Below are 15,405 nucleotides of genomic sequence, written 5' to 3'. Positions count from 1 at the left end.
CACCTTACCCACTGATTCACCTAACCCAGTGATTCACCTCACCCACTGATTCACCTAACCCAGTGATTCACCTTACCCACTGATTCACCTTACCCAGTGATTCACCTCACCCACTGATTCACCTAACCCAGTGATTCACCTTACCCACTGATTCACCTTAACCCACTGATTCACCTTACCCACTGATTCACCTAACCCAGTGATTCACCTTACCCACTGATTCACCTTACCCACTGATTCACCTAACCCACTGATTCACCTTACCCACTGATTCACCTAACCCACTGATTCACCTTACCCACTGATTCACCTAACCCAGTGATTCACCTTACCCACTGATTCACCTAACCCAGTGATTCACCTTACCCACTGATTCACCTAACCCAGTGATTCACCTCACCCAGTGATTCACCTCACCCAGTGATTCACCTTACCCACTGATTCACCTTACCCAGTGATTCACCTTACCCACTGATTCACCTAACCCACTGATTCACCTTACCCACTGATTCACCTAACCCAGTGATTCACCTTACCCACTGATTCACCTAACCCAGTGATTCACCTTACCCACTGATTCACCTTACCCAGTGATTCACCTTACCCACTGATTCACCTAACCCAGTGATTCACCTTACCCACTGATTCACCTAACCCACTGATTCACCTTACCCACTGATTCACCTAACCCACTGATTCACCTTACCCACTGATTCACCTAACCCAGTGATTCACCTTACCCACTGATTCACCTAACCCACTGATTCACCTAACCCAGTGATTCACCTTACCCACTGATTCACCTTACCCACTGATTCACCTAACCCACTGATTCACCTTACCCAGTGATTCACCTAACCCACTGATTCACCTAACCCACTGATTCACCTAACCCACTGATTCACCTAACCCACTGATTCACCTAACCCACTGATTCACCTAACCCACTGATTCACCTTACCCACTGATTCACCTAACCCACTGATTCACCTAACCCACTGATTCACCTAACCCACTGATTCACCTAACCCACTGATTCACCTAACCCACAGATTCACCTAACCCACTGTTTCACCTAGCCCACTGATTCACCTAACCCACTGATTCACCTTACCCACTGATTCACCTAACCCACTGATTCACCTTACCCACTGATTCATCTAACCCACTGATTCACCTTACCCACTGATTCACTTTCCCCGAAAAAAAATCATGTTTCATGTGACTATTCAGGGGGAGTGTGTATGCGTGTTATTGGGATGTAGTGTGTTTTGTGTTTGGTAGTCGTATCGTGCAAAATAACAGTCCAGGAGGTGGACTACACAAAAGGCGGTATTTGGACTCCTGGAGACAAAATTTGGACAATAATACCTTCATCCAAAGTAAACCATGAAAATGAACCAGTATATATACTTTACATGATATACAAATACTTTAATCGAATATATACTAATAATCCAAACTGAAGAAAAGGTTTGTAAATATTTTGTTAAGAGCTTCAATTAATAACTATCAAAATCCTACAAAACTACAACAAATATTTCATTAAACATTATTAATAAACAATTAGCATAATTTATACAAAATAGAATATCAAATTGATTGAAATCTAAATCTACTTTTTTGTATATTAAAACCAGTGAGATTAAGCTTAATATTGCATGAAGATGAAAAGGGATGAAGTATTTGAACAACACTAATTGTTGGAAACTAAGAATACATTGGGTCTTGTAAGAAATACATAATATTAAAGCATTTAAACCATTGTACAGTATATGGTCAAGTGCAATTCATTGTCAAAGACTACTGATTGGTTTGTAAAATGTAAAGTACCGGTATTTTATATGTTTTAAATTTAATTGTTTAACTCTTCATGCGTTACATTCGCATTATTGCACATCCGTAGGCGTGTTTCGTTCGCATTTTTGCACAACCACACATTTCCCATAGACGTCCCCTGTCCCATTGTTTTCGAACAATTGCATGCCCCAGAGCGTGCCTAGCTACAATGTATAGCCTGGCGTTTGTGTATACCGTACATGTGTACTGATCGATCGCGCGTGCGACATTAGTTTAGCGTTCGACGGATTATCGCTGTTTACAAATTACAGAATCATTTTTTCCCCCAAAATCAATACATCCTGATCATAGCCAAGAAGTTCATTGAAAAAGGATAGGAGAAAATCAATAAAACCCTCCTCACAAACAATACCATGGCCAGGTTTATTGTTAGGAGTCTGTGACTCATGGCACGAATGTGAATGAGACCCTTTTAATGGAGTACAGTACCTTGACCAGGCAAAAATTTACTCTCCTTCATTTTCCACTATATATGGGCTATTTTTATCAGATTATTATGACTTTGGTATCAATACAAAGCTTATGTAATGAACAGTCCAAGTTGATAAATAAAAATCATGCCACTAACACAAGAACCAAAGTAAGGGGGGGGGGGGTAAATTTTGTTGGAAGTATTAGGAGAAAGCATTTAGAAAATGTAATTTACTATACATTTTTCCATAATTTATCCAATAAATTTATATACGATAAGAAAGCCCAAGAAACACTCTACAAGTTTGCTCCACAACATTTTGTTTCAAAATTTTCAGATAAAAAGTTATGGCACTCTAAATAACAGAGTCTTTTATACTGCGTAGAGGGGATCACTGCTAAAATAATGCAACACACAGGGGGTTTACAGGTGAACGCATGAAGAGTTAATTTAAATGTTTTATTTAGTTTTCAGAATCAAATACATGATCATTTTCCTTATATATTGTTCTGTGAGAAATTTCATGTACAGATTAGACATGAATGAATAGAATTATGTTTTTCTTTCAGTGCTATTTTTTGTGGAAGCTATTTTGAATGAAAAGTAATGTAGTCTGTCCGTTAACAAGGAGATGAAATGACATTGCATTCATGAAAATAATAGCCTCAATGTGTGATTTTCCCTTTTATTTACAGTGTAGAAAGTGATGATCCATATTCAATGATTATTAGTGAAGGCTTAGGTAGTTCTGATACCATGGAACATTATGCATACTTGTACAGGTGAGTAGCCTAAAGTTTAAATCATTTTGAAGTCAAGTCTTTGAAGTTGCATTAAACCTATTTGAACTTTTTCCTTTTTTTTTACCGGGGCTTCAGGTATTGAAGTTCCCAACATTCATTAGGTAATTAATCTATGCACTAATAATTAATAAAATCTGTAGAATGTTGTGAATCCTGCTCTTTCTTCTTCATTCAATACCTTACAACCACATTCTTTGTACTGAATCTGAAATTACCGTACATGTAATTAATTTCCCCGAGATTTAGTATACAATTTTCTTAAAAGTGTCTACATTAACTTGATTTTTTTTCTTCTTGGTTGTTTTTTTTTCTTCCTGGTTTGTTTTTCTTATCAATCTAAACAATATAGAAACAACGTGATTAAAAATCCAAACTATTTATCTTGAATAAGTCCTTTATTAATATTAGCCTATGCCTTTAAAGGCACAATCCATCAAAATACATCTTAATGAAGTAAAGTGAGTCTGAAAACTTCATCAATTCTGATGCATTGGTGCTAACTATTATGAAAAAAATTGAATAAAACAAATTTCCCCCATTATCCAAAGTACAAATGTGTCATTAAAAGGTACAAATTTCACATCGAGTTAATGAAAGTTGTTGGCGTAGGGTCAAACCAATAGGCAGAATGTGTAGCTGGGGGAAATCGCATTGAGTATTATTGTGTATAATATGTTGTTGATCATTTGTTATGGGATTATTTACTAGTCTGTTGATAATTGCCATGTATTGTTACCTGTGTTTTGTGTGTGTGTGTGACTGTGTGTGTGTCTTAATCTACAGAAATCTGTCCAACAGTTTATTCAAGTGTACTGCACAAAACAAAAGTCACACTTGGTGATAGTGCATTTGCACTTGCTGCCCCCAAACTATGTAATAGCCTGCCAAGAAGCTCTCCATCATCGACTCTCTTCAAATCAAAATTAAAAACATATCTCGTTAGTTAAGAAAATTTGCTGTGAAGGCATAAGTAAAACGAGCTCTGAACAAGCACAGCTGAATGTATCCATATAAAAGCTGCAGTATACAAAATAATGTTTATCATTTATTGCCCATAAGAAATAAGCCACAAGTATCCAAAGTACATTGCGTCTCTAAAAAACCTATACAATTTTGAAATGGCTGCCAAATGAAAAATGTCACTTTTGGGGAAAAGACCTATATATATGGAAAGACAATAAATTCAACTTTCATATGACACCAAAAAGTTGGAGAACTATTCATGCTTGAGTGAGCACTACCCACTGTAAACAAAGGGTATGGAAATCAGGCTGGGCAGGTTTTAGACTACCAATTTCTTACAGTTTTTTTGAGAGGCGAGTCTTTGGAACTTGGGAAGTTGAGGGTGTTGTGATAAATTGATGATCAATCATGATCAATTTAGGTTGTTCGAGCAAATTTCATGAATTATTGAATTGAAATTGAATGCATGAGTGAACATGAATTTCAATTTTATTGCAGCATTTTAACTTTATCATGTGGATCTCAGCAGTGTGTTCATGGGAGTCAGGAGAATAGGAGTGAGATGGACTTTTAAGCAAGTGAAGTAAATTGATAGGATATAAGGGTCAACAGAACATTAATAAAGCCTCCCTCCTACTGGTCCTCCCCCTCCCCCCCATTGAGATCAAGTCTAATTGCTAATACAAGTCCAGAGCAGACTGTCAGTGATAAATTCTGAAAATTAGGTCATCAGCATTTACCTATCAATCATTCAATCAACAATAATCTATCAGTATTAAAATCAACTCAGTCTATGTGATCAATCAAACATTCACTTTTTCAATAAATTATCAATCAAACATTCAGATTTTTTCAATGAATTATTTCATAAATCATAAATATTAGTCAATTTGTTAGTAATCATCCAACAACAAAAACCCCAGATCCATCAGCCATCAGTCACTAGGCAGTTAAATTTTTAATACCATCCAGGAGAAAGAGAGAGAGGGGGGGGGGGGTGGAGGGGAGGGGTTGGGTACATGACTTGTAATTTGTAAAAGGACACACAGAAAAAGAATGCCATTTTAACCAAGTCTTGCCCTATCTCGCCCCCTGTATGCAATAGGAACAATCCTATTACTCTGACTCTCACAAAAACACTTGGCACGAAGATCCATATGATAAACTTAAAATGCTACATTGAAATTACAATTCCTGTTCTCAACTCATGTACATGTAGTAACTCATGAAATTTGCTTAAGAATGCAAAACTTATCTCAATTCATCACTAATTTAGCATAATACCCTTAACTTTGCAAGTTACAAAGGACTCACCTCTCAAAAAGTGGAAGACTAATCAAAAGTTGTGCCCACCCTAGCAAAGCCTAGTCTCTCAGGAGGAGAGAAGGGGGTAGAGGGGTTGGGTTGGCTAAATGTTCTTTTGACCGGTCCCATCAACCAACTTCAACCACTTAAATCCCATCTCACCCCCTATTCTCCTGACTCCCATGAACACACTGCTGAGATCCACACGATAAAGTAAAAATGCTGCACTTAAAGAGTTGCAACTCACGTTCACTCATGCATTAGATTTCAATTTAATAATTCATGAAATTTGCTCAGACAACTTAAATTGATCATTAATTTATCGCAACACCCTCAACTTTGCAAGTTTGAAATGACTCGCCTCTCAAAGACTGAAAGAAATTGGAAGTCAGTTCCTGCCCAGCCTAATTTTCATACCCTTGTTTAAGTGTGTACTGCTCACTCAAGCATGAATAGTTTTCCAACTTTTTGGTGTCATTTGAAAGTTGACTTAATTGTCTTTCCATATATATATAGATCTTTTCCGGCAAAGTGACATATTTTTTATCTGGTAGCCTTTTAAAAAATGTATAGTATTATTTTAGACGCACTGTAGATCAGAATTTCTTTGGAAATATAAAACATTGTATGCTCTGAAAGATTGAGTTTTGATGAGGTTAGTAGTTTATCTATAAAAAAATGGATGATTCTGATTAGTATGAAATGGAAAGTGTATAAATGCAATGTTTAAAAAATACAGATTAATTAATCTTTAAAACTTTTGCACGCCCAGTCTCACAGATATCAATCAATGTCATTTTGTAGTAGTAGTAGTAGTAGTAGTAGTAGTAGTAGTAGTAGTAGTAGGAGAAGTAGTAGTAGTAGTAGTAGTAGTAGTAGTAGTAGTAGTAGTAGTAGTAGTAGAAGTAGTAGTAGTAGTAGTAGTATAGTAGTAGTAGTAAAAGTAGTAGTAATAGTATGAATTTCTGATTCCATGATACAATATGTATCACATATATACACAGTACAGATAAACATATTGTATAGAAAAAAAACTAAATTGTCTTGATTATCAATTATCAGCTATGCCAAAATGAGGTTATAGAAACAATCAAAACTGAGAAAAATCATTGCATTGCCAATGTAATTTTTGTCTCACCTACATAGCTTAGCAAGATTTTATGCACTGGAGTTGATATTGAAATCTTAAATGAGGTTAAGATTAGGAATTGTCATCATTACTTAGAAAGTATATCGACCTATTTCATGAATTGTTGACACAAGAGTATCACTGATCATCTTGCTTGAAATTTGGGTCATATGAGGTTTAGGTCACATGATCAAGGTCAAATGTTATTAAGGGTCAATGATCTTTGTGGGAACAACATTGAAACTTTAAGTCTTAACCAAGATTAAGTTTTTGAAATATCCTCATAACTTATAAAGTATAAGGACCTAGTTCATGAAACTTTGATGTGAGGGTAATCAAATATTACCGATTGTCTTAAATGAGTTTCAGGTCAAAGGTTATGGTCTTTATATTTTTCATCATAACCTTGAAATTTTATGGATCTAGTTAATGAAACTTGGATGTAGACCTATGTCATCATGTATCACTGATTGTCTTGCATACATTTCAGGTCACATGATCAAGGTCAAAAGTATTCGGTCAATGAACTTTAACTATGTTGTGGTTGAAATCTCAACAAAGGCTAAGTTTTAAATGGCATAACTCTGAAAGGAAATTGATCTTTTGCATGAAACTTAGACACAAGGACAATCAAATATCACTAATCATTCTTTGCGAGTGTTGGGTCACATGATCAAGGTCAAAGGTCATTTAGGGTCTATGAAGTTGGTATGAATGATTTTTGTCTCGCCTGCATAGCAGAGAGAGACTATAGGTGTCGCTTTTCTGACAGCGGCGGTGTTGTCAACATTGAAATCATCATAACTTAGGAAGTATATGGACCTAGTCCAAGAAACTTAGACATAAGGGTAATCAAGTATTATTGAACATCCTGCCTGAGTTTTAGGTCACATGACTAAGGTGAAGGGTCAATTAGTGCCAATAAACTTAGACCATGTTGGGATAATCAATATCAAAATCTTAACAAGTTTAAGTGTTTGAAATGTTGCTATAACTTAGAAAGTATTTGGTCCTACTAGTTTTTGAAACTTTGACATAAGGGTGATAGTGTATCACTGTAGATCCTGCCTGAGTGTTTGGTCACATGACCAAGGTCAAATGTCACTTAGGGTCAACAAACTTTGACCATGTTAGGGGTATTTATGGAATTGTCATCATAACTGAAATTTTATGGATCTAGTTCATGAAACTTGGACATAAGCCAGGGTAATTATGCTGCATATACTGTAGTGCTTAGAGACTTCTGACAAAGTAAGTATTAAGCGCTATATTTAAAAGTAAGTATAATTGTTATAAGAGCAATTAAGTATCCCTGGACATCCTGAGCGAGTTTCAGGTCACATGACAGAGGTCAAAGGTTGTTGAGGGTCAACAAACTTTGATAATTTTTGGGGTATTTGTGGAATTTTCATCATAACTTTAAAAGTTTATAGATCCAGTTCATTAAACTTGGACATAAGAGTAACCACGTATCCATAAATATTCTGTTCGTGTTTAAGGTTACACAACCAAGATCAAAGGTCATTTAAGGTCAATGAACTTTGGCAATGTTGGGGGTATTTGTTGAATTGGCATCAGAACTTTAAAAGTTTATGAATGTACATCTACATCTGTAGTTCATGAAACATAGATGGAAGTAAAGCATATGAATGATTGTTTTGCACATGTCTTTGGTCACATGATAATAGTCAATGGACATAGTTTATTATCATATTAATGAGTGTCTTCTTTTGTTAATAATTATTCAATAGCTGTTTTCAAAGTCAGCACTGCTGATATAGTGAATCGCCTTATGCAGGTGAGACAGCCAGAGGCATTCTACTTGTTATAAGAAAAGTAATAGTTGTTTTCAAAGTCAGCACTGATGCTATATTGAATTGTGTAATGCAGGCGAGACTGACAGAGGCCTTCCACTTGTTTATCATTTCAGGAGTAGCAGAGCCAACTTGGTGAGAAGTTACAAAGACACAGGAGATAGGTTTCAGAGAGAGCCATATATTGCCATATTTGAATCTCGTTACACAGGTAAGTATTTTTGAATTAAGAGTTATGGTAATGATAGTGATGTGTCTTAAGAATTCACATGCTTCTAAACTAGGAATAGAAAAATATATGTTAGTGTCAAAAGTATTAACAAAATGCAATAACCAATTGCAGGGAAAAGAAAAATATCAATGGAGGATGAATGATGAACTATTTTGAATCAACATATTTTTTAAAGTGCATTTCACTTTTAAGGAAACACATACATGTATGGTCCTATAAACATATCTAGTGTATGATGATCAAAATGTTTCAAGTACCAATAATTGATTTCATGATTGCTTGTTATAAATTAAATACACATACTTAATTTCTAAAAATAAACCCTGCAGTTTATTACTAAGCTTTGTATTAAGGGGGTTATTAGCAGCCTTTACTATACCTTTAATCTAATTACCAATACAAACCTCTCAGTCATTGATTGTTGGGTAATTCCAGCTAAACAGCTAAACTAACTATGCAATAAAATTTATAATTGAAGCCGAAGGGCCATCTTATATGTAGGTACTCACACATTCTTTTATATGTGTTGAAAGATTAGTCTCGTTAATGGCATAAAGAGCTTTGGGATGGCCATGGACCTCCCTCCCCCCCAAAAAAATAATAATCAAGGGAAAAAAAGAAAAGGAAAGGGTGAATTACAATATTATCTTGTAAATATCAAAATCTATCTCAAAATAATATTTTTTTATCTAAAAGGTCACAATTTTTTTTTTCTTATTACACTGTACTGCTTTGAAAAAAATCAAGTTCAGATATTAAAGGCCCCTTTGATTCCCATAAAAGAGACTAGATCAAGAGAATGTGTTGAAAAATTAAAGCACAATTTGCTGTGAAGTTGATCATGTTCAGAAATAGACACAATAAACTAAAGCTAGATTTGCATGTCTTAAACCATGGAATGAAAGGGCTGTGGATGTGTTTTAGTATAGGGAGCTTTTGATATAAAACCCAGTCTATGACATGTATTCTTTTCTTCCTATTCATGTATATTAAGATTGGGTGCATATTACTTTTCTACATTTTATTCATGGCATGGCCCCAATGCAAATCAGACTTTGTATCTGTTTAGGTTTTCACCATGTGAAAATTAAATTTATCTATATCTGTCCTTCTTTAATGCTGCATTTTCTTTATGCATTGGCAGTAAAGCTGTCTATCCTAAATCAGAAAATACTGTAACATGGATGAGAAAGCTAAAGCTCTATTATATAGGTCTTAGATATTTCTTGTATCCTGTCCAATTTGTATTCAATTAATACTAAAGGAGATTGGAACTCTGAAAAGAAATAAGCTTGTTAGAATAAAATCAATGAAACAAATAATCATTGAGCATTTGCAAGATTACTAATGATATGTAATTTGACCAAAATGTATGATGTCATTCATTCATTCATTTCATTTCATTCATTTCCAAGTAATATCAAGTGGTATTTAATTCCAAGTAATTACTCCAGAATATTTTACTGACTTTTGTAAAGTCTGATATTTTAGAAGAGGAATATAAAAATCATTAGCATGTCCAGTATGATGTGGATGTACATCCTTTGTTATTTCAAACATATTGTAAATGTGGGGTAACAAGTTTTTACTATACATATGATGTAACTTGCAATTTATGTATTTGAAATATATTAAGTACATTAAATTTTCTAAAAAGAGGTTCAGATGGAGTTGTCGGATGAGAATTTGTAGTTGCACGTATTGCTCTTTTTGTAATACACTTAAATTTAGAAGAGTTTTAGCACAATGTCCCCAAGTCAAAGTACAATAAGAAAGATGAGGAAGAATGATAGCATTATATATTTTAAGCAATATGTTCAAGGGAATTAAATGTTGTAATCTGTATAATATACCAACTGCACACAAGATCTTCCGCAGGATAATATTAATGTGAAGAGCCCAAGTAAGATTTTCATCAACTGTCACTCCAAGAAATGTGGTATTTGAAACCTGGTTTATTTGAAAATTATTTATTGTAACATCACAAATTTGTGCTGATAGTTTTTTTTTTTTTTTTTTTAATATCATGTTTACTTTAATTCACAAGTAATTTGTTAGCCAAAAACCACAGCTCAAATTTTGGTATTTCAGAAGTAATTATATTTGATTTTGATATTTCATAGATGTATTTGCCTGATACAAAGACGTTAGTGTCATCTGCGAATATGATTGGACAAAACTTAAGGCTTACATATTGCATATCGTTAACATATAATGGAAACAATAATGGGCCCAAACCTGTAGAATTCCCCCAATTACTTTTCTACATACTTTATTTAAATTGTTTTTTTTTTATTTAGTCTATCCACAGATCAGGCTTTCAGGTTTTTTTTTGCATGTTAGAACATGTAATAAAGGTTTCATTAAATATGTCATGGACAGAGAGTTTGTACTATCTGTAGAATGAGATAAAATATATGTTTTGGGGTATATTTCCACTGTACAAAGGGGAGAGTTGTACCATTGTGACATCACAAATCTTGGTCATTGCCAATGGAAAGTTCTCCATATCTCTAAAAATTCAAATGCTCTTAACTTTGTTTATTGTTTGTCCAGTTGTTTTCAAACTTTCATTGATCTTAATCTTTATTTTTTCTCTTTTCATACAAGCAATTTGTTTCATTCTATTTCAATATGCCCAAAAGTGATCATGGCCTTAAAATATAAATGTATTCAATGTCTGATGATGGATTGGTGATGATTGTTATTATTATTTTCTTGATATCAGCTGTGTCTCCATTTGCCATTGTTGGAATCAAAACCACATTGGAGGAAATAAATCTTCTGGCTGATGTTGACAGTGAGCTGGAAGTCAAGGTGCGTTTTCATATCAGAGAAAATTAATTTATTTATCTCCATTATGTAGATTAGTTTTCTGATATATTTTTCAAAAGTAATCATGACCTTGAAATATCAATATATTAATATCTGACGCTTGCTTAATATGTTTATGAAACTCCAAAAATTTTCAATACAAGGAAAGGATACCAAGCCATATGTATCCTATCCTGAATCCTTTTCCAGGGGTAACGTCTGACTATATTTTTAAGCCCCCGCAGACGAAGTCCGGAGGGGGCATTTAGCGTTGCCCCTGTCTGTCTGTCCGTCCCAACAATTTGTTTTCTGTGCAATAATTAAAAAAATATTTAATGGGTTTTAAACATTTTGTTGTGTAGGTAGATGACACCAAAATACGGTTAAGTTTGTATTCGGAGTCCGCAGGTCAAAGGTCACAGCTCATTATATATGCGAGTTGGTTTCTGCATGATAACTTATGAACTATTCAACAGATTTCAAAGAATTCTGGTGTGTGTAGGTAGATTACAGCAAAATACAGGCTAAGTTGGATTGGGAAGTCCGCAGGTCAAAGGTCACAGCTCATTATATATGCAAGTTGGTTTCTGAATAGTAACTTAAGGAATAATCAACAGATTAACAAAATTAATATTTTGCTCTGTCTTACTCTCAAAGGCCTGTTATCTTGGGTTTGATTTAAACTGGACTTCAACTCTGGATTTAACTCTACAGTGCGTCCAAAAAAAAAACTATACACTTTTGAAATGGCTGCCAAATAAAAAATATAGCACTTTCAGGAAAAACACATACATAATATGGAAGCCAATTAAGTCAACTTTCAAATTACACCAAAAAGTTGGAAAACTATTTATGCTTGAGTGAGAACTGCCCACTGAAACAAATGGTATGAAAATTCGGGTCGGCTGGAATTAGTCTTCCAATTTATGCCATTTTTCGTGAGGCAAATCCTTTGGAACTTAATAAATCAATGATCAACCGTGACCACTTTTTGTTTTAGCAGATTTCTTAAATTATTAAATTGAACTTTAATGCATGAGTGAACACAAATTACACTTTTGGGCAGCATTTCAACTTTATCATTTGGATCTTTTTTGGGCAACATTTCAACTCTATCATGTTCATCTCAGCAATGTGTTCATGGGCATGATGGGAGTTGGGAGAATAGGGGATGAGATAGGGCTTAAGTGGGAGAAGTAGGTTGATGGAATAGTCAACAGAACATTCTGCCCCCGCCCCCTCCCTATTTCCCGCCCTCCCCTCCTGTTGAGAGACCGATGGCTGCATGTACGCGTGAAGTCCGAAGCAGAATGTTTATTTAATGATAAATTCTGAATTGGGGCATCAACTTTTTCCTATCAATCTTTTAATCAACAATTTATCAGTAAATCAACTCATTCAATGTGCAATGTGATCAATCAAACATTCAGTTTTTGTCAATTATTTATTTCATTAAACATCATAATCAGTAAAATTCTTGGTAATCATTCAATAAAAAAATGACCATCAGCCACCGGTCACTTGGCAGTTAAGTTTTGAATAGGCTACAATCCAGAATGTGAGACCATGAGGGGGAGAGGGTGGGGAATGGCAAATGGAGGTGGAGGGTATGTAATGTGATATTTAATTTTAAAAGGACAAAAAGGACAGGAATGCCCTTTTAACCAAGTCTTAGCATATGTTGCCCTCTTGCTTGTGACAGGTACCATCACATTACTCTGACTCTAACGAACACACTTTTGAGGTCCATGATAAATATGCTACACTAAAATTACAATTCCTGTTCACTCATGCATTAAATTTCAATTTAGTAACTCATGAAATTTGCCTAAGAAACCAAAACTTATCTCATTAATTTTGCTTAACACCCATAGCTTTGCAAGTTCCAAAGGACTAACCACTAAAAAAAACCCTGTAAGGCTAATTCCTGCCCAGCCTAGCTGAGCCTAGTCTCACAGGAGGAGAGAAGGGGGGGAGTAGAGATGGAGGGAGGGGTTGCTAAATGTTCTGTTAACCTTTATCCCATCAAGGTATACTTATACTCAAGTCCTATCTTACCCCCTATTCTCCTTATTCTCATGAACACATTGCTAAGATCCACATGATAAAGTCAAAATGCTGCACTAAAAATTGCAATTCATGATCACTCATGCATTAAATTTTGATTTAATAATGCTTGAAATTTTCACAAACAACAAACTGATCACAACTGATCATTAATTCACCAAATAACCCTCAACTTTGAAGTACCAAACAAAAACACCTGAAAGAAATTGGAAGGTTAATTCCGACCCACCCTAATTTTGATACCCTTCGTTTCAGTGGGCAGTGCTCGCTCAAGCATGAATAATTTTCCACTTTTTTGGTGTCATTTGAAAGTTGACTTTATTGGCTTTCCATATAAGCCTTTTTCCCCAAAATGATACATTTTTTATTTGGCAGCCATTTCAAAAGTGTATAGTTTTTTGGGGACGCACTGTATATCCTGCACTAAACCTATCATTAAACCCTACTTCAACCCTCACCATATCTCTTGAACAAAATAAATCACAGAGCAACTGCTGCAGGAGCAAATACCATGTGACCAACAGGTCTTGAGATTATGAGCTAAAGATTATTACAGGTGAAATGATCTCAGCAATAGTTCAGCATTGATAGTAAAACACCTTGTTTGTGATAACTCAGCAAGGCTATGTCCCGTTTCTCCCATCCAGAATGTAATCTTTGCTGGAGACTTCAACGCTAATTGTGGCTATGTATCAAATAATCGATGGAAAGAGGTGGAATTACGTGAAAACCCGCGGTATAAATGGCTAATAGAAGATGATGTGGATACTACACCTTCTGATACAGACTGTGCCTATAGGTATGGAGGTGCCCCATGTCTTTACACCTAAACATGAACTTAGATAAGAATTAAACAGATTTGGAATAGTTTCATAAACCTTGCGTTCTGAATATATTGAATTGTACTAAGCTACATGTATCCATTACCTAGTCAAAATTTTACTGTGTTATTTTCTTATGAATAAACCATTTTTTGTAGATTATTTCTCATTTTGTTTTGTAGTTTTCAATGACCTGGCAAATCCAAGGCCCCTGTAACTTTGCTAAAGATTTTCTTTTCACTGTAAACCATTATTATTGAATAATTCTAATTCATATTCCCAAATTACCAATGCGCAAAGAAGCTTTTAAGAACCTGGCCTATTGTTTGCATTAATGATTCTTAATGGTTTAGACTTTTCTAATATGTTTTTGTTATGCCAACATTTAACAAAATAACTCATTACTTACACTCATGATCTATAGAAAATGATTTATTTGTAGACCATTAGCCCCGTGTATTAATAATCAGTGCAAGTAACGATCTACAAACCTTATTCATCTTATTTATCATGATAGAATTGTCATGAACAAAACACCTTCTGAGTTAATGCACACTTACTATTCATTCCATTCTGGATGAAGAGGTCTGTTCAACACCATATATCTTTTATTCTTTAAACAGAATACAAATCAAAATGATTAAAGCTGTGTGTCAGGGTCAGGCCTGGGTCAGTGAATATAGAACTACTATTCCCCTTTATTGTTGAAAATTAATTGTCTTGTTTCCAACCAAATGATCTAATCTTTAGCCAGGATCACTCAACAATAACAGATTTCACGGCACACAGAATTTCAACTTTGTGCAACAGGAATTATTTAATTTGCATGAATACATCAGTGATTCAGCTAGATCCTAATTCTCATTCTAATAAGAAACCCTCTTACCCACCTATGCAGTTGTCAATTGCTTGCCTGAACAAAAAGATTTGGCCTTATCAATTTCTTTTTATTTTTCTCATTTCTAGTTAAGCAGTGTATTTATAGAAAAATACATTATGCATCATTATTTAGATCAACTGATGTCATGCTTTCCTCTTTGCAATGTCAATGGGTCGTTAGTTTAGATATCTCAAAAATTGTCAGCTATGAATAAGCTGTGAAATCTGAAAAAATGTGTATTATCAGGCACCAAGGAAGACCCAATAAAAATTGAAATATAAGGGGATAGTACATGTCGTCACTGA

General features: G+C 34.7%; 1 protein-coding gene across 4 annotated transcripts in view; it reads left to right on the top strand.

Annotated features, from left to right (window-relative positions):
• Positions 1-15,405, top strand: part of LOC121410172 — a 67,249-nt gene that overhangs the window by 16,073 nt on the left and 35,771 nt on the right. For all 4 annotated transcript variants that reach the window (XR_005969279.1, XM_041602076.1, XM_041602077.1 and 1 more), the window contains exons 4-7: positions 2,968-3,054; positions 8,403-8,497; positions 11,247-11,335; positions 14,047-14,198. Coding sequence is in view for 3 of the 4 variants with exons in the window: in XM_041602076.1 (XP_041458010.1) it covers positions 2,968-3,054; positions 8,403-8,497; positions 11,247-11,335; positions 14,047-14,198 (423 nt within the window). In the remaining variant the exon portion in view is untranslated. The remainder of the gene's footprint in view (positions 1-2,967; positions 3,055-8,402; positions 8,498-11,246; positions 11,336-14,046; positions 14,199-15,405) is intronic.

This window comes from Lytechinus variegatus, chromosome 3 (assembly GCF_018143015.1).
Source record: "Lytechinus variegatus isolate NC3 chromosome 3, Lvar_3.0, whole genome shotgun sequence".
Classification (NCBI taxonomy): domain Eukaryota; kingdom Metazoa; phylum Echinodermata; class Echinoidea; order Temnopleuroida; family Toxopneustidae; genus Lytechinus; species Lytechinus variegatus.
This window is presented reverse-complemented; position numbering and strand designations above follow the sequence as displayed.